Source organism: Gymnoscopelus braueri (assembly GCF_963280865.1).
Source record: "Gymnoscopelus braueri genome assembly, chromosome: 13".
In the NCBI taxonomy this organism is placed as follows: domain Eukaryota; kingdom Metazoa; phylum Chordata; class Actinopteri; order Myctophiformes; family Myctophidae; genus Gymnoscopelus; species Gymnoscopelus braueri.
This window is the reverse complement of record NC_137615.1, coordinates 23142354-23158078: the sequence shown is the minus strand read 5'-3', so window position 1 is coordinate 23158078 and position 15725 is coordinate 23142354. Positions and strand designations below refer to the sequence as shown.

Sequence of the window (15725 nt, the reverse complement as noted above, 5' to 3'; positions counted from 1 at the left end):
TACCCCCTGTCCGTCCGTCCGTGTGTGTGTCCGTGTGTCCGTGTGTCCGTGTGTCCGTGTGTCCGTGTGTCCTGTCCGTGTGTTACCAGCTAATCTCCGGCACCGTTGGACCGGTCGCTGCGAAACTGTGCACACACACTCCCTGGATGCCAATCCAGAACCTCTGCCTCAAATTTTTCACATGGGCCTGTTATAGCGCCACCTGGAGGCCAATTTGTGCAAAACCCATTTTTTTATATTACTCCTACAGATTTTATCCAAACGTCATGCAAATCAATACACAGTATCTCTATAGTCATGTGATCAACACGGATCTGTCCGATTTCCCATATTCCATCCTCATTGGCTAAGGTTGGCTTCCAAGATTTGCAGGATTGGTCCATTTTGAACAAAATGCCTCAAATCATGAACGCAGCTTGCGATTTCCGTGAAATTTCACAAACACATTCCCACTAGGCCGAGGAAGAAATGCCACTTGACATTTTTCAAATCAGCCTCATGGTGGCGCTGCTATAAAAGGCTGATTTGTGTTTTTAACTATAACTGCACCGATCTGCGTGAAACTTTGCATGCACACTCCCTAGAGGCCAAGGAAAAACATCTGCCCTGCATGTTTCACATTTTCCTTTTATAGCGCCACCAGGAGGCCGACTTATGTAAAACACATTTCTGGATATTAAGCCTTCAGATTCTATCCAAATTTCACACAAATCGGTACACATGATCTCTATAGTCATGTGATCAAGATGGAACTGTTTGATTTTTCATATTTCATCCTGATTGGCTAACATTGACATCTAAAGTTTGCAGAAGTGGCCCGTTTTGAACAAAATGCCACAAATCATGAACGCAGCAAAACGTCCGATTGAGGTGACACTTTGCACACACGTTCGCACTATGTTGAAGAACAAATGCCACCCTTTAACATTGCCCTATTATAGCGCCACCAGGAGGCAGATTTTTTCAACACTTTTCTTTTTTGTATTACAAATGTTGTCCAATCATCATGCAAATCGGTACCCATTATCTCTATAGTCAAGTGATCAAGATGGTTCTGTCCGATTTTTCATATTCCATCCTGATTGGCAAATTCCGAACATTGTTGGCCCAACATTGTTGACAATTGAGCTAATAGAGCATGCCTGCTTGCTCAGGGGATAAATGTAATCCTGACCTTCAGGTCCAAATTTGTGTCAAACCAGAAACAAGATTGTGTCAAAGGTCATGTCTCACCTAGACACCGGATCTAAATGTCTCAATAGATGTCACAAAATACAACCACCCCAATTGTATAAGTTGTTGTATTAACATACAGCATACCATACAGATTGGACAAAATTATATTTCTTTCATTTAAAAAAGTGACATAGTGGCTTTACAGCATGAGCAGAATGGTTAATTTACTGTTCTTTGTCATTTGCATGTTGAACTTAAGTCACCTGTCTACAGTATGTTGGTGTTATGTTTATTAGGAAAAATAAAAATGTAGATATTTAAGCTCAGCTTGATATTGTCTCATCAAATGTGTTTCAGTGCTGAGTAACTTCCTCTCCTATGGACACAGTCAAGGTGAAGATTAAAATATCTATTCTCTGTATTCACTCAGTCAACATCATATTTACACCTGTCAAATAATAATGTACTTTATGCTCTCAATTATTATTATGATTTATTCATGTCAGTTTATTATTATGTATTAAGTCACATTTTGTTCAGCTTGCACAAAGTAGAGTGGTCTTTGGCTGAGTCACTTTGTACCTTTGTATCTTTAGTAGCAGCCAGTGTGAACGCAGCATAAGGGTGGTGTTACAGGAAAGGTCATTAGGTCACCAAAATCAGTAGGATTCATCTTCTAGACAGAATGAATGAACTACATTTGCATGGCAGTGCGGCCATTATAGTTTGAGATAACAGGAATTGCATGAAATATATTATATCTTACAGTATGCTAGTACAATAAACAATATTTTTCAATGTGTTTACCAAAAGACAACACACCTGTTCTGAGTGTGTCACCAAAATGGTTGAGTCCTGGAGCCTCAGTGACTCTGAGCTGTGAGGCTAAAGAATCATCTGCAGGCTGGAGGTTCTACTGGTTCAGAGTTGTTCCTGAACCACCATTCTATGAGCTCTTACCTGGTAGCCTCCATGGAACTGTAGAAGGTTACTACATTCATGATCCTACAGGTACAGGAGAATATCTGTGCAGAGCTGGGAGAGGACACCCAGTTTATTACACTAGATACAGTAACCGTCAGTTTGTGTGGTCTGGTGGTGAGTGTGAATTGTATATCATTTATTTATTTATCTTTTTTCTTCTTTTTCTTCTTCAAGTTGTGTGTGTGTGTGTGTGTGTGTGTGTGTGTGTCACGCACTGATGCACGAACGTGCGTGCACACACACACACACACACACACACACACACACACACACACACACACACACACACACACACACACACACACACACACAGCCGTTCTGCCTGGACTGACACAGAGTCACAGACTGAGTGGCCCACATGTGGATGTATGGAAAGTAAAATATTTGTCTTGGAAATGTACTCGAGTAAGAGTAATAAGTAACAAAGAAATCTAATACTAAAGTAAAGCAAAGATCCTCAGAATATGTACTTAAGTACAGTACTAAATTTACTCCGTTACTGCATGTCCACCTCTGGTGGAAACACAACTTGAGCTTACATGATAAAAACTAGAAACAAAATTTCGAAGACATTTTAAGTGTGTCTCGCCAAGTCTGGACCCAAAATAGTGTCACTACAACAAAGTACCACCAATCGTTATAGTTTGCCGGGGGAGTGTAAACAGTGCGGCAGTTACGGACGAACAAAGTTTTGCGGGAATAAATAAAGAAAGAAACTTAAGTATGGCGGAATACAATAAGTGTTTTGCCATTACATGGCAGGCACACTTAATTACTTTAGCCTGTGTGGGTGCCTTTGAATAAAATTCAGAATGACTTGTCTTAGTTCTACTAGATCTCTTCTCCACTACATTTTTGTCTTGTTTTTGTTTGTTGTCAACATTGTCAATATATCTAGTCATTTATTTAGTCAGTGAAAAAAGGTAGTCGACAGACATTTTTTCGTCATAGTTTTAGTCGACAAAATTAACACTGGTTTCTAGACAGCCTCACTTACTCTGTATGCTATGTCTCATATTTTCTCTCACATTCTCTGATCTTGTTTTGACTTTTATTGAGTGTAGTTCACTATGGCATTTTAACACTGCTCTTTGTTTGACCTCTGATCCTGTGTTGTGTTTTAGATGCTCATTCTTCAACTTCTATCTCAGTGGGTTCTAACAGAACTCAACACTTCCAGTTTGAGGCTCTCCCACTGAGCTGTGAGGGAAAATCTACTGAATCGAGACTAATGACAAATGGTTATCGATATGTCTTAAGTCACGGTGAAAGTAACACCAGAGTGTTCTGGTGTGAGTATGGACTGGGAGAGTACAGCAATGCTGTCAACATCACAGTATATCGTGAGTTCAGTTACTTCATTCACTACCTAACAATACTGCAGCATTCTCTGAACTCATTAAAACATGCTTAGTTCAGTGTGAATCCTAACATGTTGACTGTTTTTAACTTGTTAACTGTTTTACAGATGGTCCTGTCATCCTGGTGAGTCCTGTTCACCCTGTGACTGAGGGACATTCTGTCTCTCTTCAATGCAAACACACAACAGGCTCGTCTCTCTCCAACGTGGACTTTTATAGAAATGAAGAACTGGTCCAAACTAAAACCAATGGAGAGATGATCATACCTGCTGTATCTAAGTCTGATGAGGGATTCTATAAGTGTAAATATTCTGGAGGAGAGTCACCACAGAGCTGGATGGCAGTGAGAGGTACAGTAAACCCATTCATGTTTCACTTTTCTTTCTTGTAATTCAGTGTGACTTTGGAAAATAATACTTATCTCAAATACTGAAAGAAATCCAGCTTTGTTTGAGAACTTGTACACAATAAATAGGCAGTGGTCTCCCAGGTTTATAGCAGTTACGGTAGCTGAACCACACTTTTTTGAAGCACTGCAGCCTAAATGCTGAAATGAGTTGTTCTAATACTAATCTATTAATTTCAAATTATGTTTTTATTGCTGTTATAGTGTATCAATCCTCAGTGACTGGATCTACTCAATCTTCAGTGACTGGATCTACTCAACCTCCAGTGACTGTACCTGTGGAACAGAGTTCTCTACATGTACTGTGGTTGATTGTAGGACTTGTTGTTGTGATTCTACTGACCATCCTTTTGGTTCTCCTGAGTCGATACAGGACATCTAAAAGTGAGAACCACTCAAAGACGGTTTATATCTTTAAATACAATGTGTCCTAGTATGTTATCATACTGACCACAGAGGACTGGTTGTCATGTAAAACACTATTTGACATATTTTACTTTTTTTTATTACAGCTCTATGTTTTGTCAGGTAGGTACTTCTCTCTGTTACTATGACTGTTCCTGATAATAAATGTCCTTAGTCAACTGGAAGCTTACCTTTTCTATAGAGTCAACGCCTTTCTGAGCCATGTCGCCCATAGATCAGGAGCATATCTCCTGTGTCCGTAGCGTGAGGCGGCTTGATGTACATCAAGCCTGTTATACATCCCCTGGACATGATGCATATGTCATAGGGACTTACCTTTACCCCCAATCCAACCCTTGATGCTGTGTGCCAAGAAGGGAGGCATTGGGTCCCATTTCTATAGTCTTTGGTATGACCCGGCCGGGGAATTGGACTCTCTAACCACAAGGCCACTGAGCTGGTTACAGGGGATATGGGGTTACTTAATAGTAGCACATTATAGTGGGCACTGACAGGCTGGTGTGTGACTATTGGGAATGGCACAACATAATAATAAATAATAATTATGAATATTCCAATGTTTGCTAACCAGCCTGAGTCTAAATATACCATCAAACCAAAGCTACACCTCTAGACGAAACCAGGAGAAAAGAGATGCCTGTAGGAAACACTGGTGCAGTTTTTCTGTCCCTGATACTGTATGAGACATGATTTGAGAAATATGTGTAGAACTAGGGCAGTCATTAAGATTTAACTACACCAATATGTAGATTAAGAACCTCTATGAGAAAAGTTACCCCTTGACTAATACAATCTATAGAGTTGTACATTAATTAACCAACAATGAGGGTCACCTGTGTGTGTCTCATATTAAAACATGATCACAGTAGATCTTATTCACTACTTTATGATGTTAAATATTTATTTTGAAATAGATCTGTCAGGACCCAGGGAACCAATCAGGACTCAGCAGCAGACCAAAGGACCAACCAGAGAGGACGTCCAGATGACAGCCACACCCCACTTCAGCATGGTCAGCCTTTCAACCAATCAGTCAGTCAGTCAGTCAGTCAGTCAAAATCCAGGCATAATTTTAAAGGGAATGTTTACAGATTTACACATCTGAATCACAGTAACATGAAGTGATCAAGTCAACTTTTCTGTTTAACATCAATGAATAAAGGCTCTCAAAAACGCTAGAGTAGCATCATAAACTATACTTCATGATAACACATTCCTATTTAAATGTGGGCTTTCAAAGAGGGAGCTGTTAGATTTTACAGAATTGTAGAAATGAATATTTTTTTAGAATGGACATTAGTGTGTGTGTGTGTGTGTGTGTGTGTGTGTGTGTGTGTGTGTGTGTGTGTGTGTGTGTGTGTGTGTGTGTGTGTGTGTGTGTGTGTGTGTGTGTGTGTGTGTGCGCATGCGTGTGTGTGTGTACAGTATTTATTTATCTGTTTGTTTATCTGTTTGTTTGTTTGTTTGTTGTGTGTGTGTTTATGGTTCTTTCTTTCAGAGTCCAATGATGTGACATATTCACAGATTGAACTCAAACATTTGGGCAAGAAAAAGAAGGGTGAGCAAACAACAAACAAACATGAAATGTACACACAGTGTGTGTGTGTGTGTGTGTGTGTGTGTGTGTGTGTGTGTGTGTGTGTGTGTGTGTGCGTGCGCGTGTGCGTGCGTGTGCGTGTGTGCTTGCGTGCTTGCGTGCGTGCGTGCGTGCGTGCGTGCGTGCGTGCGTGCGTGCGTGCTGTCTTCATAACGATGTATAATCATGTGTATAGTCAGATAAACATAAATACAAGAGTTCCTAACAGAGAGTTTCCTCCACAGAGAAACCTGCTGATCCATCTGAGAGTTCTTTGTATTCTGAAGTGAAGACTGGATCACACACAGGTACGCATTCAATCTGTAAATTGTTTCTACTCTATGAATGGCCTTTAGGTGTAATTTATAATGGTTCCTCTTTGTTTAAGTTCATTACTTACCTCCAATATACTGTAGCAGCAAATAGGCCTACTGTATAACAGTAGCCTATGTATATTTCAAGAAATTAGCGATACACTTTTATTTGTATAAATTATTATTTTTTATTTATATTGAAAGCTGAACTGTAATGATAATTAACCTGACAGATTCAGGTGATCAACTCACAGTTCTAAACACGTTTTACAGCTATTTTGCTGTGACTTGTGTGTTGTGTTGTAGAAGCAAATGTGACCTACGCCCAGGTTAACTACCAAAACAAAGTCAAGAATAGGACAGGTAGGTGAAATGTATATCCACCAACTGTAGTACAGTATGTACACTATCAATTCACAATATGCTAGGAGTTTTTCCTATATCTGTTCCATTGAAACATAATGAGAAAATACCACTAGGTACTGAGCAGACATGTAGACAGTTTCATATGCATGGTTAAAAAGGTGGTGCCATGATTTTGCACCTTTTCTGTTTTTCATGTGTCTATGAGGTTGATAGAACTTCATTAAGCCCCCTGGTGGTGTTTTTATGGTGTTTTATGTCTTCTCTGACTATTTTGAGTTTCTTCCTGGAGGCTCAAACCTTGAGGGTCAAACGTGCCAATAGAAAAACAGCACTTTAATGACACAGTAAAATATACCCTCCCCCTCATTATCATAACACAACAGGTGTGGGCATGAGGAGGAGGGACTAGGACAGGTGGGTGGTGCTAAGGTGGTGGAGGAGGTGCTAAGGTGAGAACCAGGTATACTTAATGAACTGGAGGCGTGTCCACATAAAAACATAATTTTAACACTTTCTGTACACTTTTTTGAAAAAAAATCTTCCTCCTAGTGTAACCATAATACCTGATGATTATGTTTTATTCTTGCATTTGAATCCACAGTATGTTGATTCAAGTGAAGTTTAATTCTTTAAACTTCACTTGAATCAACATACTGTGGATTCAAATGCAAGAATAAAACTAAAATAAAGCTGGAAAGATCACATTGTGGTCTTTTGAGTGTAAGTGTGTGTATAAACTGAGTGCCATATGCATGGAGGAAGAATACTTTGCTCTGACTTGTGTGTTGTGTTGTAGAAGCAGATGTGACCTACGCCCAGGTTAACTACCAAAACAAAGACCAGAATAAGAAAGGTAGGTGAAATGTACAGTATATCCACCTACATACTTTCAAACCTTTCAAACCTTTCAAACCTTTAGAACCTTTCAAACCTTTCAAACCTTTCAAACCTTTCAAACCTTTAGAACCTTTAAAACCTCTCACATCTTTCAAACCTGTAGAACCTGTAGAACCTCTTAAACCTTTCAAACCTTTAGAACCTTTAGAACCTTTCAAACCTTTCACATCTTTCAAACCTTTAGAACCTTTAGAACCTTTCAAACCTTTCAAACCTTTCAAACCTTTCAAACCTTTAGAACCTTTCAAACCTTTAGAACCTTTAGAACCTTTAGAACCTTTAGAACCTTTAGAACCTTTAGAACCTTTCAAACCTTTCAAACCTTTCAAACTTTTAGAACTTTAAATCTTTCAAACCTTTAACACTACTAACACTATCAATACTCAATACCATCAACATTCTTAGCGACCCCACACTGTTTCTTCAGGAACAGTACTTTCTAGTTTCTGCTATTATTGTTTGTGTGTGTTTTCTGTTGGCAGAATCAGCAGCTCCAGAACAAAGTGAAGATACAGTTTATTCTCAGGTCAAAGCAGGAACATCTCTTGGTAAGATTCTATCTTCATGTAGAACAGCTGCAGAGCTAATGCTGCTGATAACCATAAATAGTCATTTCATCAACACCTCATGTGTCACTTTGATCAACATCTTGTCATGTCATCTAAGTGTTTATGTTACTCCTCCATTACACCATTGTCAGCGGTTGTTATGACAACCAAATGCTCATTTACACTGTCCCTCTGGATTATGGGATTGTTGATACAATTTACAGTGACATTGATCAAATGGTTGTAAAACTATACTGCAGAGACCATAATGTTTGATTCATTAAGATGCAGGACTCAGAGCTACTTGCCATTCACACCAATTAACTGTAATGATAATGATGGGAGCATCCACACTGATGAATGATAACATTCTGTAAACATTTTGAACATGAGTGACGTGTTCAATGTGACATCCTGTCATTTGGGATGGATTCATCAATCGCTGTGAAATTGATTCCAACGGTGTCATTCATCACCGTCATTGTTACAGTTGTGATGTGAACTCAGCTATCCACTTTAGTTAGAATGATTTTTAAAATTAGTTCATTTATATAACAAATTAGGCCAATCTCTCAGTCGAATCATGCAAAAATAATAATAATATTTGTTTTATTTATATTTTTCGACTAAGAGATTGGCAGTCGAATCAGACTCCCTCGACCGATTAGTCGACTATTTGAATAATTGAGGCCAGGCCTAATAGTTATCCAGAGCTGAATCTTGGTCCACGTGTGTGGGGGAGAGGAGCAGTGAGAAATGCTTTGATGAAGTGAAGGTGAAATCACATACAGTATATCATGTAGTTTATGTTATTAGAGTAAAACAATACTGACTCATTCTCAAACTGTGGTAGGAGAATTGTAACTGTTGGCAGCAGCCACATAATCTCTGTAGCCTATATTGTTTATGTATATTCTGTGACTATGGAAGTTAAATAGAAATTACCAGACTATATCTTATTCAAAGTCAGTCAGTGTGTTTGGGTTTTACTTTTTAAAGTTGTATGTTGTTTTATTCCAGGTTGGTAAATGAAGACGTCAGGAAAACATGGAGAAGAGAAGACAAGATGGCAGAAGTCACATGTATTCACACTTTCACAATGTTATTCATATCCACACACTGAGTTTTGTCATACAAACAGGCCTGCCGACAGGAATTATAGGTGGAGTCCACACTTAGGGCGCGCCCCCACCAAGAGTTGGCTGGCCGCTGATAAACGCAGGTTGTGCGCGGCCACAGTTTTTTGCAGCCAGAGGATTCTAAAAAACGGGAGTGTCGCGCCTGTCACTCACTTTCAGGAGCCTCCCCGTAGACCGCACCGCTTGTGCCTGCTGCCTTGAGCACCATGTTGCTTCCTGAGTCTTGAGACGGTCCGCCTTCGACTCACCCGATTGGACAGAGGGAGAAAATCAGCGCCTGCCTCCAGCAGTTTTATGCTTAGTCGCGGAGAGCAGATAAACGCAAGGTCTGCGCGAGAGGCGGAAAAATCTGCTCTTGCGTGAATCAACGCATTTGCATTGACAATGCATTGGCAGATTCTGCAAACAGCAGCCAGCCAACTCTTGGTGGGGGCGCGCCCTTAACTAACATGTTACTAAAGGGCATCAATTTGGAAAGGCACAATCACCCCTTTCTGTGACACTTATTTTTGGTCCCTTGAAAATGTGTTGTCTTTATATCTGTGCTCTCTCTCTCTTTTAATATTGAACCTTTAGTAGATTATTAGAGGTATCTCTATAGTCTGTGTTCACACTTAATGATGGCATTTTGCGCACGGTAAACGGTGCGAAACTGTTTCCCCTTCCGTTGTGCTCGTAATGTGGTGAGTGGAATTAATTATGTTGCGAGGTGGAAAATATGTAGTGAGCAATGAGAGGTGCCCTACGCCACCCGTAAATTCAGAGTGCACGTTGTGGCTGGTTTTGTGTTGAGAGGTCCGATGTAGTTGTTGTGTTTAGTCGAAATCAATGCTGTGGGTATGGCGTCAGCAGGCGAGAGGTCCAAATTAATGGAATTGCTGTGGGCGTCAGCGGCGGAAGTAGCAATTCGCCCTTTATATAAGTAGATATTAAGATAGTAATCATTGTTAGTGTTTGCTCAGTAACAGGGGTCTCCCTATCTCTCCAGCTCTTTTCAGATGGGTTGCCAATTGCAGTACCCAGTTATGAACTTTGTTGTCTGCTAATTGCTTTGTGTCATCACTCCCTGTATCTTGTCTGAGTTATCTCTCCTGATTTTCTGTTCATTAAAGAGCTGGAGAGACAGGGAGACCCCTGTTACTGAACAAACACACTATACACCGTCCGTCCGAAGCTGGGGAACAAGCTGGGGAACATTGGACTGTAAAGGGGGGGGGGACAAGGGGGAAGGAGGGGGAGAAGGGGGGAGAAGGGGGGAAGAAGAAAAAAATCACACCCTGTGTGAAGTGGGCGGTGTCTTGCTAGCTAATCACAATACTGAATGGAGTCAACCAATCATGTACAAAAAATAAATACATTTATTGAAACACTCTTTATGATGGAAGAAACCATAACTTAAAAAAAACAAATTTATGTTTTTTTTAAAGTTATGGTTTCTTATATAGGGCTATGCACATGTGTCATGTGACACTGGCCAATCACAGTCCTGAATAGACTGTGATTGGCCAATCACAGTGCAGGGTTAGGCGGGGTACATTTTTGGCCAATCACAGCGCAGGATTTGTTGTACAAATATCCAAACCTCACTTATAGGGGCGGTTTCACCGCCCAAAAATAAGAAAGAAGGGAAAAGGAGAGAAATTTTGAGAAAAAGGAAGGGAATGGATGCAATTCTAACTCAGCTTCATGTAAAATCCTGCTGCAAGCAATTATGTATCCGAATATTTTCAAAAAGCACTGAAATGTTAAAATTAGCGTTTCTAAGAAGGGGAAGTATGGATCCCAAGGTCCCAAAAGTAACCTGACACTAACAAGTGCTCATGTTGTGTTTTAGATCATTTTACACAATGACAAATGTGATGTGAAATGTAAATAAGTGTAGAGGGCTGTCCCTCCAAACCAAGAACGATAACTGTAAATGGTTCTACGGCTATAGTCTATACTGTACCACAACTAATGGTAATGACAGTAGACAAGCACACTAAGCTTTGTACATTGACATTACATGAACGTAATGGGTCATTCCCACGTCCCCCCATGTCCATTGCCGCATTGACAATGCATTGGGTGCTTAAAGTTAAATATTTCAAAAACTACAAATCATTTCAAAGTAAAACATCTGAAGGATGCATGTCCACAGTAAGGTGGAATTTGTGAACTGTGAGTTTCTTGGTGAAAGTGTTTTTTTGAGGTCCCAAAATCTTCCATCGGCCTCCATTATAAATCTCTGAACTTTTAAAGGAGTACAATTCTAAAACTATGAAACATTTCAAAGATTCCTTTTCAGGCAAACATGCCCACAGTAAGATGAACATTTTAACGTTTGAATGGGGTGTCTAGGTGTAAGTATGTAGGACTAGTAGCCTGCCAAAGTTTGTACTTTTTCCCCTTTAAATGTCCATTGCCGCATTGATAATGCATTGGGCGCTTAAGATTGAGAGAAAGGAGTCCAGGAAGAGACATTTTCCCCCCTTTTTTTAAGAAGCCATGCCCTCTTATTTTTTCACGTACAAACTTCTCCTCAACTAGGACTTAAGATAATGGTCCATAGATTGTGTGTAGAACGTTTCACACAAACTGCTCAAAATGGTGGAAAATCTAAGGGTGGAGCTTACTGACCAAAGTGACAGATGTGTTCCTCATGAGTCAAGGCACATGTGTAAGCAATTTTCATGGCTGTTGGCCATGCCTGTTTAAAGTTTGCATTTTCAAACTATTGCTATAGTGCCCCACTGCCCCCCTTTGGCCAATTGGAGTAAGATTTCAGTGATATTTGGAATGAGCCTCTACCATACCGCAAAGTTTCATAAAAATATGACTCTGCATTTATGTGTTAGGGGCAGAAGAATAATTTTCATAAACTGCAATTTTCATTGGCTCATAAAAGCTTATTTTTTTCACTTAAAAACAAAAATCCAACACGTTCTTTAGATATTGGTCCAAAGTTTGTGTGTAGAAAGTTTCGTGCACATTGATCAAACCCCCCAAGACAAGTTTGAATTTAACTGTTTTTCATATAATTCAAAATGGTGGGAGATCTAAAGGTCAGAGGTCAAAGGTCATAGTGACACATTTGTTCATAGACATATATAGGTAGACGCCTCCTTCGGCTCTGAGGCATGTGTATCTTGGGCGCCATTTTAGCGTAGGAGAGCTTCCCTGAAGCTTCCGCGTGTGTCACAGAAGGGGGCGTTCGGTAGGCCAATCAGAGGCAGGTGGGGGCGGGACAACTAGATTCTGACAGGTCTTAGAAAAGACGCACTGTGATTGGCCTGTAGTCAACGCGCTGTGAGCGCTGTGATTGGCCAGTAGTCACTTTGAGTGTCCGTTTGCCTACGCGAAAATGGCGGCCGCGATACAAGTTGCTCCAACGAACTGCAGAGGCCAATGAGGTATCTAGGTTTCTATATCTATGCATTTGTTCCTCATGAGGAGACCCTGGAGAGATGTGTATAGACGTTTTATTGCTGTCGGTCAAACGGTTCATGAGCTATGCCTGTTCAAAGTTGCATTTTTCAATTGATTGCTATAGCGCCACCCTATGGCCAATAGTTGTGAGTTTCGCGTCTTCGCCGTTTGGCATGGCCTTCTACCCTATTGCAGAGTTTCGTAAAAAAAACGACAGCACGGTTAAGCCAGAACTGCAAAAAAGAAAACCCACAAAAACAAAAGGGGACCACGGCACTACGTGCTTGGTCCCCTAAAAACATGCAAAACATCTTGATCATCTAGATTTATTATGGCACTTTTTACATGTCACGTTAGAAACTCAACATTCTGGGTTTCTTGGTTCATACAGCACACACACAAAGATCAAGAAAACATTGCATTTTTAAAAAGAAAAGGAGAACCCCTCAACTCAACACACAAGCAAACACAGACACACACGCACACAAACATGCTGCACAGACATCATCAACCATTCACATATAGGTTTCCGCAAGTCGTAAACAGTTTTGTCAGATGTTTGTGATTGTTTTTGTCAAGCTGTGTTGATGTTTTTTAATACAGTTGCCTATGAGATGTGAGCATGTGTTTTTCCATTGTATTTCAGTCACATTGTGTGTGCGTGCATGCGTGCTTAAAGGTCTGTAACTCAGAGAGTGTACAAATGTAAACAAATGGACCATTATGGGTCGATATTGTTACATTTGAACACTTTCAGAGTATGTCTCTCAACTGTCAGACAAAGCAAGACCCTGATGATCAAAGCAACAGACTCATTGTACCCACACTTCTTCTCCAGCAGTCTAAAATGTACTGTAGGTACAGTATTTGCAAGGTAGTTGTACAAAACCCATTCCTATGTACAAAAAGTAACATCACATAATGGTGTGCATGTACATACACTATGACATCGGTCCACACATACCGTACATACAGTGTGGTTGTGTGTGGTATTATTATACACACAGACAGATGTGGATTCCAAGGAGTTCAAAGGTAAACAGGTGGCATTGAAGTGCTCATTCGTTGGCACACAAAGATTAACATTTACAATATTTACAATCTGAGATTAAATAATCAACCGGCGTGCATTAAAATCAAACCCAGAGTCTGGGTCACTGAGCAAAAAAAAGCTTTTTAGAAAATACATCGCATTCCATTTTTGTATCATATTTAACAGAAGGTGTGTTGTTGATACCCATGTTTGTGGTCATATGTGCGTTAGATGAGAGAGAACATTCATTCATTCTGAATGCTGTACAGTCAGACAAATGTTAATATCTTCATCGTCCAAAAATGTTTTCTCTCTGTCCTATTGCGCAGAATGTGTCATTGTTTTGTGTACTGTACAGTATGTACGAGTAATAGGAATGAACTAGGCCTGTCCCCGACTAAGGATTTGTTTAGTCGACTCTAATTGGCGACTAATTGCCAATAGTCGACTGGCAGGCGACTTTTTTTTTTTGGGCCAAAATACATTTTATTTCAAAGGGCCAAGTCTACACAGTTTGTTTTGTCTCCAGCAGAGTTTCTAGTGTCTCTATCTCTCTCTGGAAGAGGTTGCACATGAACTCTGCAGCCGCACTGAGGCGCTCCAACACAAACAAAACCAATACAAAGACGAGGAATAAGAAGAATAAAGGGGAAGTTACGTGTGGTTGCAGGTGTAGACTTGGCCAAAAAAACTATTTAAAACATTTTTGGCCCTTTTTTTTTTTTCGACTAGAGTCGACTAAGAGACACGCAGTCGACTCGGACCCCCCGCGACTAACCAGTCGACTAGTCGAGGTCAGGCCTAGAATGAACAAATGACTTGCACTGTATTGGACTTCCAGTGGAACATCATTCTAAACCCAAAACCAAGCTAGTAATCTTGATCGTGATCATGATCGAGACACAATACAATACCTCCTTGTGGAGAACTATCAGAGCCCTGACAGTGACACACCTTCACCAGGGAGATCTTTTATATATCATCACTGTCGGGCAGAATTTAAACTTTTTATGTTTTTTCGTAAACGAATGCCCTACTTCATCACTAAAGTAGTGAAAATAGAAGATCAACGCGCTCACAACGTGTCGTGTTGTGAGCTTGTTGATCGGCTATTTTCACTGTTTAATTTCTTTTTTTAAATAATATAAAAAAGGAACGGTGTTGGACATACAAGGTTTCCATCCGACAGCAACAATATGCAACGTTTGACCTTATCCCCGTCTGAGAAGTCAATAAATTCATTATTGTAAGGAAAACTGAATTAATAGGACATGAAAAAGCAAGTATTGTTCAAGGAAATGACAGGAAGACAATTCTCTTTGGGCAATCAACTGGCCATTGTACAAGGGCCTGTGATTGTCCTTCCCTCTGAACATCCCAGATGCAGAGACATTCCTTATGGCTTTGCTTCGATCACCCTCTCCCCTTCATGCCTTAGTTTATATGGCTGACTATGTCGGGTCCTACGTCACTCCACAGAGGGTTAGTGCTGGGATTGACTCGCCCAGGCCTTCCAACAGGTCCTGGTGTGGGGGTGAAGAGCAGCGTCTCTGATCAGCTGATCAGCTTCGAGAGAGGATTGGGAGGGAGCAAATACAGTTGGGCGGGCTGTGAGGTTCATTTGGAAGACGCAGGGGGGGGGGTTGGGGGGCTGGCTTAGGACCGCACCCAGCTAACAGGCACCCAGAAGGTCTCTCGCTCCAGTCGTTCCAGTATGCTTCGTAGCTCTGTACAGGCACTGGCTGAGTCCTCCTTAATCAAGACCCGGTCCACCAGGTGTCCATACTGCTGATCAATCTGAATGGCTGACTGACGCATTTCCTGGAGGTCCTCATCCTGTTACAGGAAGACAAATAAAGAGTTTATTCAGACACAGTCTCGCACACACACACACACACACACACACACACACACACACACACTCACACACACACACACACACACACACACACACACACACACACACACACACACACACACACACACACACACACACACACACACACACACACACACACACACACACACACACACACACACACACACACACGCACGTTGGTGTGCAGGTGTTTACAAAAAACATGCACAAAG

At 40.7% G+C, this 15725-nt stretch overlaps 2 protein-coding genes across 2 annotated transcripts in view; one reads left to right on the top strand and one right to left on the bottom strand.

Annotated features, from left to right (window-relative positions):
• The window catches only part of asic2 (acid-sensing (proton-gated) ion channel 2), a 454275-nt gene that overhangs the window by 434758 nt on the left and 3792 nt on the right, over nucleotides 1–15725 (top strand). The gene's annotated exons all lie outside the window — the stretch shown is intronic.
• Nucleotides 14661–15725, bottom strand: part of mpp3a (MAGUK p55 scaffold protein 3a) — a 36559-nt gene continuing 35494 nt past the window's right edge. Inside the window, exon 21 of the mRNA XM_080445996.1 lies at nucleotides 14661–15470. Coding sequence (XP_080302122.1) covers nucleotides 15291–15470 — 180 coding nt within the window. The 3' untranslated portion in view covers nucleotides 14661–15290. The remainder of the gene's footprint in view (nucleotides 15471–15725) is intronic.